The sequence below is a fragment of the Camelina sativa genome, chromosome 7 (genome assembly GCF_030686135.1).
Source record: "Camelina sativa cultivar CO46 ecotype springtype chromosome 7, ASM3068613v1".
Classification (NCBI taxonomy): domain Eukaryota; kingdom Viridiplantae; phylum Streptophyta; class Magnoliopsida; order Brassicales; family Brassicaceae; genus Camelina; species Camelina sativa.
In genome coordinates this window covers 26059588-26073264 of record NC_141886.1, presented here as the reverse complement: position 1 = coordinate 26073264, position 13677 = coordinate 26059588, and the positions used below count along the sequence as shown (strand labels likewise).

Sequence of the window (13677 nt, the reverse complement as noted above, 5' to 3'; positions counted from 1 at the left end):
AGGTACAGTTTTGGAATATCAACAAAAACAAGTCATGGGCTTCCTTTTTGTACATGAAAATTTGCTCAAGAGGAGGATAAGTAAGAACATTTGCATAAACGAAAAGAGAATATATATATATATGATTATTACAATGTTTAAAACAGCATAATCTTAATCACACTCAAATTTACAAAAGACATAACAAACAAACAAAAAAAGGAGAGGCTAATTCTATCAAGATCGAAGTTGAGAGAAATCAAGGAGCAACAAACAAAAACAAACAAAAAAACAGCCCATGTAGGGAGATAGCAAATTACCAGAACGATCTAGATTTTTTATTAGAAGAAAGAGGAGAAGGATGAGCAAAAGTAGTAGCAGTAGTAGTAGGAGTAGGAGTGATCTGTGGGACAGTGAAGCCACCATCATCATACCACCTCTTGTTGTTCTGTCCTTGTTGTTTCATGTTTTGTATTGGAGCATAAGACTGTACTTCTGGTGATGTTCCTTTGTTGTACATTCCAAACTGTATATTGTTGTTGTCTTGAGAAAAGTAGTGATCATTTGGGTACGAAGAAGGAAGAGTTTGTGGAATCTGAGGGACCCAAATCCCTAAACTCTTAGATGGAAGTGACACTGTATTGTTGTTGTTTCTCTTGGTGCTGTCATCTTCTGCTTCCACATATGGTAACACTCCATCATCATCACCACTCTGCAATCACACAAAAAAAAGATATAACCCACCAGAAAAGAATTGACAGACTCTATTTTCACAACTTTATACATATACCCAAATTAGGCAAACACACATCTCTCTACATCTATAAAGTTTTTGTTACTTACCTTTATGTCTCAATTAGATCTGATATGATATGATGTTATATCACGTAAACATAAGTTTCAATCTCCTAAGGATCTTTAATTCTTTATTGATCAGAAAGGAAGAAACAAACCTTGGAGAATCCAAAAGGAGGAAGAGAGGAATCAAGAAAGTCCTCAACGTGCCAACCAGGTAAGGTATCGATCAAATACTCTGAGATAGTGCTAGTGGAACCCCACTGATTGATCGTGGCATCGCCAGGTTGGATCTTGGAGTTGTTGTTGTTGTTGGTCTGAGGAGGAAGTGAGAGAGGTTTCTTGAGAGGAGGAGGATTAGAGATTGATGATCCAGGAACAGAGCAATCTTGGCTGTTTGAAGAAGTAGAAGATTCTGATGAAGTGGGTTTGTAAACAGAAGATGTAGCGGAGAGCTTAACCCCTGTGAGAAGAAACCTATCGTGTTTCTTCGTGTGTTCGTTGGCGGCGTGGATCGATGAATCACAATCTTTGCATAGAATAGCTCTATCTTGTTGACAAAATAACAGAGCTTTTTTATCCTATCATATCAAGAAAAGAAAAGAAAAAAAAACAAGAAAAAAGATAAATCTCAGACCAATGGAGAATTAGAGACAAAACCCATGTCCGAAGTAAGAAAGAGACCTGACAGATGTCGCAGAGAGGAGATGTGTTGTTTGAGGAAGAAGGATAAAGGAGAGAGAAACGGAGATGTTTTGAGGCGAGTTTGTTAGCGTGGTGGACTCTGTGGTCACAGCCACCGCAGAGAGACGCTTCGTCGGCGGTGCAAAACACCGACGCTTCTTCTTTGTCGCAGACGTCGCACCTGATCTTCATCTATCGTCGATTTGATTAAGAGGGAGAGAGAGAAGTAGTTGAAAAGGATAGGAGAGAAGATGTGAGAGTTTATGGAGTTTGTGTAATAAGGAAAGATAGAGAGAATATGTGAGTAATGTTTATGACTTATGAGGGTGCTTATGTAATTTATCATCACGTTCTTTTTTCTTTCTTTCTATTGTTTTCTCAATCATATCTATTTCTCTCTTTTTTCTTTATTTTTGTAGGATAGAAAAACTATTTCTTGTTTTATATGAAATGTCTATGAAGTAACCTTCAAAAACAAATAAAATAACTATAAACTTTGTTTAAATTATCTTTCTTTTCTTCATAAAGAGATCTTGACTGAGAAGGTAATGCCCATGATAGCTCTCCTTAAGTTCCTCACAGTAGATTAGTTATATTTATTCTTAGTATAAATGGATATATTATGTATTGAAAATTTGAAATAAAAGTGTATTATATTAACAATATATTAGCTCTAATTGGAAGCACTTAAACGCCTTTTTTGGAAACGAGATGGTTAAATAGCTACCAATTATCATGTCGGTTGGAGAAGGTGTTTGGAATGAGTGATTGAAGTCAGCGAAAGATGTAAGTAGTTAGAACTGATTTTAGATGGTTGAAAAGATATAACTAATCTACTTACATCAGAATAACACTATTTAACACATTAAAATATTTAAAATTAATTTTTAGGATTTTTTTTTTAGGTTTGGGTTCTCAATTTCACATTTAGGATATAGTTTGAGGGGTAATGTTTAATATTTTGAATTTAGAATTTAATCTTGAAAGATGAATTTTGAAATATTGTGCTATTTTTTAAATTTTAGAGATGTTGTGCTACATTTGGAAAAAATACTTATTTTGGTGCTATTTTTGAGAATCTCCCTTTAAAAAATACACAAATTTTATTTAATGACAGATTCACTTGTAAAACTTATAATTAGATACTAAATTACAATTATATATTTTATATAATCATCACAACCATTAAAAAGTTTCAAATTATGAATTTTAGAATATATTTATTATTGCATGTGATTTTTATTATTTATTGGTTATTAAATTTTCATTTTATAAAATATAATATGTTCTTTATATTTTTTTATCTAATAAATTTTATAATTAAATATAATATGTACTATTCAACCGCTATAATGTTACCAATCAAACAAAATACTTAATCGCACTTTTTTATCATACCATCTTTTTTTCTGTTTTTTTTAACTGTCTTCTTTTCAACCGCTCATAATTTTCTACGCAACATTTCTTGACATAAAAAAAAAAACAAGATTCTAACGCAATGTCGCTTTTAGGTCTCTTATACTGAATATTATTTATCGAAAAAGACGTGTATATAAGACTCACTTAAGTGACAATACATTTAAAATCTCAATTTGTTCTTTCATTTTTTTTTTTAACACGTTTATTAAGATGCATGATCAATTTTGGATCAGATACATTGGGGGTGAAAACGAGAGCATAATAGGTTATGCAAATTCAACATATGTAAGACAACCTTGTTTTTTAGCCGATTGATCTATTCAAATACCATCTATGTCAAAGTTGAAGCTTTAATTCACAAACTTAGAGGATTAATTTTAAACAAAGGTATGAACATTCCAGCTAGATTTTATATAGTTGCATATATCATCTTGTTATATGTTCGCAAGATTATTGAATTATCTTTTTGTAGAAGATTAAAGTGGAAGCAATTGAAGAACTTGGCATGGTGTGAAGCGCGGGTATCAAACCAAGTTGACTTGTGGGGTCTTTCCTTTACATAAATAATTAAACAGAGGAAAATATGTCTTAGTGATTTTTCCTTTTTTGACAACTTAGAAAAGGTGAATAAAAAAACATTCACCTTTATATAATCTTTTTATCTATTTTTTTCCATGTTTTCACCTTTTTATCATGAATACCAAAAGCGTTTTCAATCATAAAAACTAAGTTGTCCAACATTTCTGGGGACTAACTAATTTCGATTCTAAATTATATTGTTAATCCAAATAAATAGATATGGAATGAGAACCAAATGTCATTTTATTCGGTTTAATAGTTTTTTTTTTTTGGTTTAGATCGATACTAATTGTTAGCTATGCATATTTTGATAATCGTAATGAGTTTAGATAAACCCAATTTTCGGTTCAGTTAACTATCTAATTTTCCCCTAAAACCTAACAAAAATGGCTTTTTTTTTTTTAAGTCGACAAGCTTTTATATTAATTTTTAGTAAACTCAGCTGAAGATACCAGCTCAGGACAAATACAAGTCTATAAATGGGTAAAGACAAACTCTGAAGGGGTAGAACCAAACCTACGAAGTGGTGTAGAGAAATCCTGAGTTACTGACGTTGCCGACGAAATCCCACTATAGCTAGCGGCACTTAACCATTGTGAGATCTAGTGGAACTGTACCTTGTAATTACTAAATTATAGTCCTGAAAAAAGCAGCATATTAAAGAATAAAAGATTCGCCAATTAACTAAAGGCGTATGCGAAAGAAACTTTAAAACCCATATGGGGAGCTTCAAGCTTGCCTAGTATCATACTAATATTTATTTTTGGTGGAAAGTATTTAAAGGTATAACAATTTTATGATTTAAGAATCCATATATGCCCCAATGCCCCATAGCTCGTAATATTTTATGTATATAGGAGTCCACATAAAAATATCTTCTTCATGCCCTTCACTGTTTGAAACAAAATCATGCTCGAAACTGAATTTAACCATACACACACACACACATACAAATATTAGAAACAGATCTTTGCATTAATATTTTGCTCGGTCCTAAGGTAATGTCCCTCCCCGACTAAATGACTCTTATAAAATCTTGATATTATATTAATAAAATATATAATTAAAAGAAAATGTTATATTAATCAGTAGTTAAAAGAAAATATATATGTAGATATACATACATGTAAACAAATAAATTAGGAAATTAGAGTAACTTGTATGATATTAAAATGATAAAGAGAGATATTTTGAATAGAGTGTGCAGCAATGTGAATTTTTGTGACAGCATTTTAAATTAATAAAAGTCACTACTTATTAGAAGCACATAATACAGCCACCATGTGAACAGCGTCTAACGCAAGATTACTTTAGTTGAATAGTTATAACCTAGTGATGTGAGCTAGGGAACAAATGGGTCCGTTCCTCAAAGTCTCATGTTTATTAAGCAAGTGGATAATCATCGCCAAAAGCATTTAAATATCATAAGCTCATGGCAAAAGAGAATTGGGTCAAAACCAATTATCTGCTTTTTATTTAAGTATATTAATTTTGGACTGGATGATGTTAATAAACCAAAAGAACTAGGTGATATTAGGTGTTTCCTGATGTCAAATATTCATTCATTGTTTCTCAAACATTGAGATTAGTTTCAACAGATAAGACTTTTCATATCCAGAATGAATCAAAAGATGGAAACAGAGAAGAGGGACAACACGTGGCTAGTTTCGCCGTTGTGTCTCTCTCGTACGTTGTTCGGAGCTCCACACTTAAGACTTCGATTAGGCCACTTTAGTGGCTGGACACAAAGCAAGTGTTTGAACGTATGAGATGTCACGAGCAATCGAAATTTCATGTCTCAATTATTATTAGAGAAACAATTTTTTGGAAATTGACTATGATCTTAAGTAGTATATATAAAATATGTGTTATATATATATATATATTGTCAATTAATTTTAAATTAGAAATTCACAATTTAATATTATATCAAAGTCTGGTCCTCACCCATAGATACTCAACCTAATCTACAATCAGTCTGGTCTAATAGTTGGTCACCAATTTATACCCGAATATACTAAAATTGATGCTTAAAAAGAAATATCATCTCGAAAACATATTAAAAATACAATATTCAATGTTGAAAGTTTATTATAATCTTAAATAATATATATAAAATATAAATCTCTCTGCTACTTATTGCCAACTGGTTTTAAGTTAGAATCTCGCAATCTAAATAAAATAAAATGAATACTGATATATACAGTCAACATACTTTGTTTGTTTGTTTTTTACTTTGGTCAAAAACTCAGAACTCTATATTTCGTTTTAATAATAATTTTTTTTTGTCAAAATAATTCATAATATGTATCACCTAATTGGTTTTTTAATAATATTTATATATTGGTCGAATAAAATAAGGCTATTAGTTGGATCTGAATGGGCAGAAGGTGGGGGGATGGACAATATCAAAACCTCTCGATTCTTAACAGCGATTTATTTGGGTTCTCTCATAAGCGAATTTAATGATTTTCTTGGACCACCGTCGGAGTTTATATAAATTTAACGTATATGTATATACCTCCAAGAACAATATTATTGAAAACATAGAACAATGGCACTCAAAATCTTATGTCAGTTAACCTAATTATATAAAATATGAAATCAAATAAACTTAAATTAACAACATTTTTCTTTAATTACTTATTTTAATATAAAAGAATTAAAAAAACGAACAGAACAAAACTAAAATGAATAGTCTTAATACATTTTTTTGGGGTGAACTTGTATTAATTTAAATTTAAATCATATTCTTATAGTGGTTGTGACACTAATAATTCAAAAAAACAATATATATATCGTCTACATTATGTTCGAAAATATCTTTACTTCGTCATGGTACTAATATTACAAAATATCAAAATAGAGGGGGGAATTTTGTATATTACATCAAAAACAAAACAAAAAAACTGGCCTATCAGTATCAATCACCATCTCTCTCAAAATCCACTTTACTGCCTATTCTTTTGCATCAAATTCACCTCAAAGATCACTTCAACAAATTGATTCAGATTTTGTTTTTTCTCTATCTTTTTATTTCACTGTTTATTGACTGTTTGACTACTAATGTTAAGAAAAAACAACGAAAAAAGACTGTTATTGTAAAATATCTCACATCGGAAAAATGTGAAAGAATTTATGTAATATATAAAAGGTTATATTTTTTCTATGCATTGTCAATTGTTTTTGAGTTGGAAATCCACGGTAAAATTCGAATTTAATATGGTATTAGAGCAGGTTGATTGTTGGGTCACTCCGTGGATGTTATTCCCGCATATGTCCATGCTTCAGATGGTCATGGAAGTATTATTGTAAAATATTCCACGTCGGAAAAATATGAAAAAATTTAAGTAATATAGAAAAGATTAGAGTCTCTCTAAAATTAGTTTTGAGTTGAAAGCCGGTAGTAAACCCGAATTTAATAGAAACCAACATTTAAAATCACCCGATTTGATTAGAGCAACCAAACTCACGTGGTAAAGTTTCGATTATCATACAAGCAAGCATTACACAATAATGGAGTATCATCAACATCCTATATATTAATATATGTATCCCCTCTCTCATTTGACAATTCCGTTTAGATATTTTTTGACTGCTTTCTCATTCATCTCAAATATGAATGATATCTCTCGTATCTACAAGAAAAGATAAAAAAAAAAAACAGATTAAGGGTATGAATGGTGACTGCGGTCAGGGCGGCCAAATCCGTCAGCGGTTTAGTCCGCCCCAAAAATAGGGCGGACAGCAGACCACTGCGGACCAAGTCTATTTGTATGTAAAAGCGGTCCACAGTTGGTCCGCAGCGGTCTTGTTTCTGCTTTATTTAGATTGCACCACTGCGGACTGCATTTGATGAATGGTAAATAAAAAGTGGTCCAGTCCGCAGACAGATTTGTCCGCCCTGACCGCTGCAACCATTCACACCCTAAATTCGTTTTTTTTTTATCATAACATTGAAACAGAAATGAACCACAAAAAGAAAAAAAAAACTAATTTACCTGAATTAAGCAACTGTTCTTGAGAGCGACAATTTCTCCATGATTAATCTCTTCATCATTTATCCATATCGAAAATTTCCCAAGATTCTTGATTTCAAAACATCCGTTTTGCTTCAACATGATCAGAGCCTGGTTGCATTGAAATCCAACCAATGAAAAACTCACACATTATATAACTCTTCAAACAAAATGTATAAATTATTCATCTTAAAGTTAATATATGATGAATGACGTTATCATCACCTGTCGTCGAGAGAATTTTGTTTTAGAACCTGACCTTCCTAAGTCGATATCCACTGGATATTCGCCTGTCACTCTTCCAAGTAACACCTGAAACGTTAAAAACGTTTTAGCTCAATTTTAAATCGATCATATTACTCTAATTATACATCTCAAGAACATTGAATTACCTCTGGTTTGTTAATGTAATGCTTAGAGCTTCCATATAAAAGAGCAAAAGCTCCATGAGCAGCAATGTCACGATTCATGTAAGATTCAGCACTTTGCTCTAGTCTCATTATCATTCGCGCCATTTCCTCGTTTCGATATCTCGAAGCTAAATCACACAATCATCAGTATATAAATATATGACAAGAATTAAATAAAAGTACAGTTTGAGAGACATCTTATTATTTACCTGCCAACTCGTACCGGTCTTGACCAATCGGTTCAAGGTCCATGTCAAGAATCTGATTAGTTAAAAAAAAAACACAATTTTAGCAAATTTAACCATTAAAATACAATAGCTCACTCTGACTTAGCTTGTAAGAGCTTATTTACATACCATTGCTTCAACATCTGAAAAGGAAGGCAAATCTTCATCTCTCTCAAATTCATTATATTTCTCCTCTGAAGCGTTTATATCAATCTTTGCACTCAATGTCTGTTCACAGATTTCAATATCTGGAGAAGGTTGTAGAGACGATGAAGTTATAGCAACAGTAGATGTGTCTTTCTCGGTAAAGCTACCACTGGATTCAGAAGAAGAACTAGCTTGTGTTGTGACAGCACAATCTCCTAGACCATAACTGTCGACAATGTTATAACCCTTTGCTTGTGATGATGTTGGAGGCAGAGGTGGTTTTATATGCTTCCTCAATGATGAAGGATTACTCGAGCTTCGAGCTTTAGGATTGTTCAGTTTCAGGTTGATATCATCGTTATCTGGAATCTCATCGGACTCGCGGTTTAGAACACATATGATAACACCTTTAATGATTTCTGGATGTGGATCCAATTCACACAATGGCACAACCATACGACAAGCTTCCTCTCCTATGTCTGGCAAGACTTGATAAGACTGTGGAGGATTCCAAATCTCTGCTTGATTGAAAGATGTATTAGGTTGTTGAAACAGAGGATCTTGAAACACTTCTTGAAGCATAACATGTTCTATTGTTGTTGCTGCTACTGTAACATCACAATCTTGGATCTGTTCATCGTTGATGTTTAACATCTGATCCACCATTCGATCATCATCATCATTACCAAACATTCCTGTCTCATAATCAACTTGTTGTTGATCATCATGAGAGGATAACATAATGTCTGGGAAAGCTTTCTGAAAATTTTCAATGTCCTCAAACTTGAAAGTAAAGTCATCATATTCTCCAAACAAACCCCCTTCATCCACATAATGATGTACATCAATGGCATTGTTACTGACCTTAAGAGACTCCTCCAACTCTAAACGTCTCTTTTTTCGGGCAGTGTAGTACTGAGTTCTGACTGGTATTGAGTGATGATAGTGACCTTGTGAATTGAATTGAGCTCCGTATTGAAGCTCGAATCCGACAGATGAAGAAAGAGATGTAACCTTAGGGTTGTAAAGAAGACAATGCCATCGATCTTTAAGTTCCGAAAGTGTAAATTTCTGAGAGAATCTCACCGCTCCTTTAGCCAACGTCTCTAGAGAAGTTCCATCCTATTATACAATAAATTTAAACTCCATAAATCATTATAAAAAAGTTGCAAATCCTGAATTTAAATATCGACTATATGAACCTAATATTCTGGAAAATTCATCTACTTAATCGACTAATAAACATGAACTCGTAAGGATCGATACAAATAAGTTTTGATCAAGAAGGAGAATTAACTTGGGATACAAGTTTCCTAATTTTCAAACAGAGAAAAGTCTTTAACGCTTAAGAAATCTAGGTTTCAGTACGAGATTCAGTAACATCATATACTCGTACGAGAAACAAAAAAAAAAAGGAAAAAAAAAGATAGAAAAATCCAGAAATCGAAAGAGGTTTATGAAATTAGAAATCAAAATTAGAGTTTCGTGAAGAAAAAAAACCTCGAGTGACTTTATGAGAAGATAATCATCTTCAGGTAACCATTGAAACGCCATCGGAGAAGCAAGAAACTACAGAAGCTTTTTTCAATTAAATCGAGGAAATAGAAAAGGGAAGCGAAGAATCAGCCACAAAATCTTATTTCTCTAAAATTACAATATTTTTTAGCTAATCAAGTAGTATACATCTTAGTCTTCTCGTATTATTATGGTTTCTTAATAAATGGGCTTTAAGCTGGCTCATGAGGATATTACCCCATGTCGGTGACTAAAGCCCAAAATAGATTTCGTACAATATTGAATTACTAACATTGATGTACGAACAAATATACCACAACTCACTTACTTCGTCTCAAAGACTGAAACTTGAGTATAGTGCTAAAGATTCGTGAATAGTCTACAAACAATAATAGTCTATAAAAAGCTATATTAGTAGTTTATTCTATAAAATAAACATAATTTATACATGTGACATCGTGAGCTATATATAATATACACACAAATAAGGCTTTGTGAAGAAAAATGGTGGTGGTCACGTGACAATGAGTCTGTGTAACCTTCGTGGAGACCACAACGCTGTCTTTTCTTCGGCCGGTCTTCTCCTTAAAAGGCATATATAGGCCTATTATATTATACGTTTTCTTTCTTATATACTAAGAATGAGATGCTTTTATATATCGTAACATTAGTATTTATATATATACACATTGATACACATATAGCTAGAGGTTATTGTGAAGCATGTGCATGGAAGTGAAGACGGACCCCACGGGCTTTATGAGGCCCATAAAGCTAATGGAGGGGGACCACGTGGCAAAGGACTACTTCCTACAAGTGGAGGGATCCTAAGAAAGTTTAAGTACGTATAAGTTTGATCTCGTGATCGTACGTACTGTTTCTACTATTGGCATGCAGTGTTCGTCGCCTAGGGTTTCAGAATTAGACTCCCTTATTATACTTATTACTTAACTTGTCATGTATCCCACCACAGTTACAATCACATCACCTTACTTTGTTTTTTTATACATACGATCGTATGAAGTGGGTGAATGCACGCGAATTTCAATACGTGATGTGTTCGTAGTAGTAGGATAGTAGAGCAGCCATTGTAAAAACCAGAAATTGGGGAAATCAAAGTATTGATCGCATGTATTTCGTAAAATGCGTTTATATTATACAGGATAAAGTTTATGCTCAACGCAACGCAGTAAATCGAATATCTTAGCTTTAGGAAGACGCTTTGCGTCACTTCCTTCCTTTTTCTTCAACAAGACAAAACCCGTTTCTCGCGGAAAGAGCATAGTTATATAACTTAACTTTAAGCAAAAATGATGGTCACAATGACATAATGGAGAAAAATTATTATTTCGTCTTGTGATAATCTCTTTCAAAAAAAAATTTGGTAAAAAATGCTGAAGAAGCACAACCAATCAACCATGAACCATGTTAAGTTTTCAGTGTATTTCCAAACATTGATTTGTGAGACATTACGAATTTTCCATTTATATAAATATATATTTGTGCGAGTTATATTAATGTAAACGATTTTTAATACATCGCATATATATTTAGAATAGGTCGAGTTTATGATTAATATATGGTGCTATCAGTATCAAATGTGATTCAGTTTAATATTCAGTTGTAGATGCTAAATTTTTGCTAACGTTGTGAAGATCTAACAATCCGACTAGACCCAAACTATTCGTTTTTTTTGGAAATTTTTCTCTTTTGTTCATTTCGTATCAAAAGAGACAAAATTATAAATCTTTAAATATATATTGTGAATTGACAAGTAAAAATGAATGTATCTCACATGAAAAGTGTATTGTTGTAGATTTTGTGTGCATATTTTGATCTTTGTTTGTATCTCACCTTAAAAGTGAATTGTTATAGATTTTGTGAGAATTTAATTTTCTTACTTTATTTTTTATTGTATCATTTTCTAAAGATATGATATTCAAATCCGAGCATTTGGATTTTAAAAACTTTTCAACCAAGCGTATAGATAATAGATATAATCATCGAGAAGATTGTCGGGAAAATACTGTTAGTGAGATTGTGAGAAAAATGATTGACTAGCATATATATAAAGAGAGGGGGAGAGAGAGATAGATGTAGCGAGAAGAAAGGTGAGCACAAGGCTCGAGATTGAAAGACAACAACAATATAATGATAATTAGACTATTGGAGCTAATCCTTATTCTTGATTTTTCCCTACAATGACCTTTGCTCCTTCACTCTCTGTTTGACTTGTGGGGAGGTGGCAAAATCTTAATATAAAAAATAAATAATGAAAACATGCTTTTTTGTAAGGTTGATGAACTTATATAACATCTTAAAACACTTCTGTCCGAAAATAGAGAGAAAAATATCTTAGATCACCTCTGATAACCATTCAAATGCACACAATCTTATATTATAGTAGTTTTCCTCACTAAGATTTACAGCTGCGTAAAGCTCGGCACCAGTTAAACCTATATTGGTTTTACGGTTGATTGAAGCGTACTCTCGGAATCAAAATAGACAAATTAGTTGTATGCTTTAAAAATATATGATAGTTTTTGTGGTTTTTTTAGAAAGAAAGAAAAATGTTGGATGACAATGCTAATCATTTGAACATGTTGTATAACCTCATTGCCTAGGCATGGCTAAACATAACATTGTTTTTGTTGTTTGTAGATTTAATTAAAACTAGATTACGACTCGTGCTCTAGTACGGGTTGAAATTCATTTTATTTATATTATAATTTTAGAATAAAATATAATTTATATGATTATTTTAAAAAGTTTTTTTTTGGATAAAACATTATGCAATAAAATCATATGCTAAATATAATAACTTGAAAAAAATACTTATTTTGCAAGTTTTATATTGTTAATTTTGTAATTTTATGTATGATAAATAGTTATGTTTATTGTTTGTTTTTATTTTTATTTTTGAAAATTTTTGGTGAAAGTTTTTAATATGACCAGTGCTTAGGTAAGATTTTATTTTCAGTTGCACAATAAGATCTCGGAAATCATGATTAAGTATGATAAATTGCCAAAATTTTATTCCTTTTTACGTCTAAGAATATATTTTTATAAATAAGAGTATATATTTTGTAACAATACATGAAATAATAAAAAATTTATTTAGGAAATGGTATAAATCATTGGAATATTCTATTTAAGAAGATTTTTTGGGATATTCTTAAGTATAATCATATAGCCTTCATATAGCCTATGAATTGACCAATTAATTTATAACGTTTTTTTGTAACTAACCTATATTTAATGTATAACCTATTTTGTAACTAACTTATGAAAATTATATAATCAGTTGTGTATTTTTGGTTTTATTATATAGGGAATAACATACGTTTAGATATAATTGGAAACACATGCATCCATATCAAACGTGAACGAGCTATGTCCGTCTCCACGATATGTCCGCCTCCTAAGAGAAATATTATCCGCCAATAAGTAAATCAGTGCTTGCTATTAATCCCGTCCAAAATTATTGAAAGAAAAATAAAATCTTTATAATGTATTGTTAGCCAAAGGAAAAATAAAGTAAGAAAGACAAAAGGGACATTAGGCAACTAGTTTAATCATGAAGATCCCGAGTCATCAAAGTTAGGAGCTCCTTGGTTTTCTATTAAATAATACTTGTATCATCAAGTAATTTACATTTACAAATAAAGACAAAATAGTGATTTAGTCAACAAGAAATTGTAAGAATACAAAAGACTCCTGTCTCGGGCCCCTAAAAAAGTTCAAGTCTTTTTTTTTCTTTGGATAACTAATACGTACGATTAACCTTTCTATAAATATAGTACAGTACACACATATTAACATATAATTGTTTCAAGTAAAGATTTGTTTGCTAACAAATGTATTAAGTAATTAGTTATGGGTTAACAAATTTTAAGCCGTTTT

At 31.7% G+C, this 13677-nt stretch overlaps 2 protein-coding genes across 2 annotated transcripts; both read right to left on the bottom strand.

Annotated features, from left to right (window-relative positions):
* Nucleotides 1-95: 95 nt before the first annotated feature.
* Nucleotides 96-1936, bottom strand: LOC104702302 (B-box zinc finger protein 21-like). Its single transcript, XM_010418143.3, has 3 exons — nt 1459-1936; nt 933-1355; nt 96-691 (listed from the first exon to the last, which is right to left on the bottom strand). Exons 1-3 carry the CDS (start codon nt 1648-1650, stop codon nt 296-298), a joined length of 1011 nt encoding a protein of 336 aa, XP_010416445.1. The 5' UTR covers nt 1651-1936; the 3' UTR covers nt 96-295.
* Nucleotides 1937-6945: 5009 nt separating this feature from the next.
* Nucleotides 6946-9813, bottom strand: LOC104704902 (uncharacterized). The gene is made up of 7 exons (XM_010420912.2): nt 9760-9813; nt 8242-9381; nt 8095-8146; nt 7868-8013; nt 7701-7787; nt 7458-7586; nt 6946-7094 (listed from the first exon to the last, which is right to left on the bottom strand). The coding sequence occupies exons 1-7, from the start codon at nt 9811-9813 to the stop codon at nt 7020-7022; spliced, it is 1683 nt and encodes a 560-aa protein (XP_010419214.2). The 3' UTR covers nt 6946-7019.
* Between the last annotated feature and the right edge of the window lie 3864 nt (nt 9814-13677).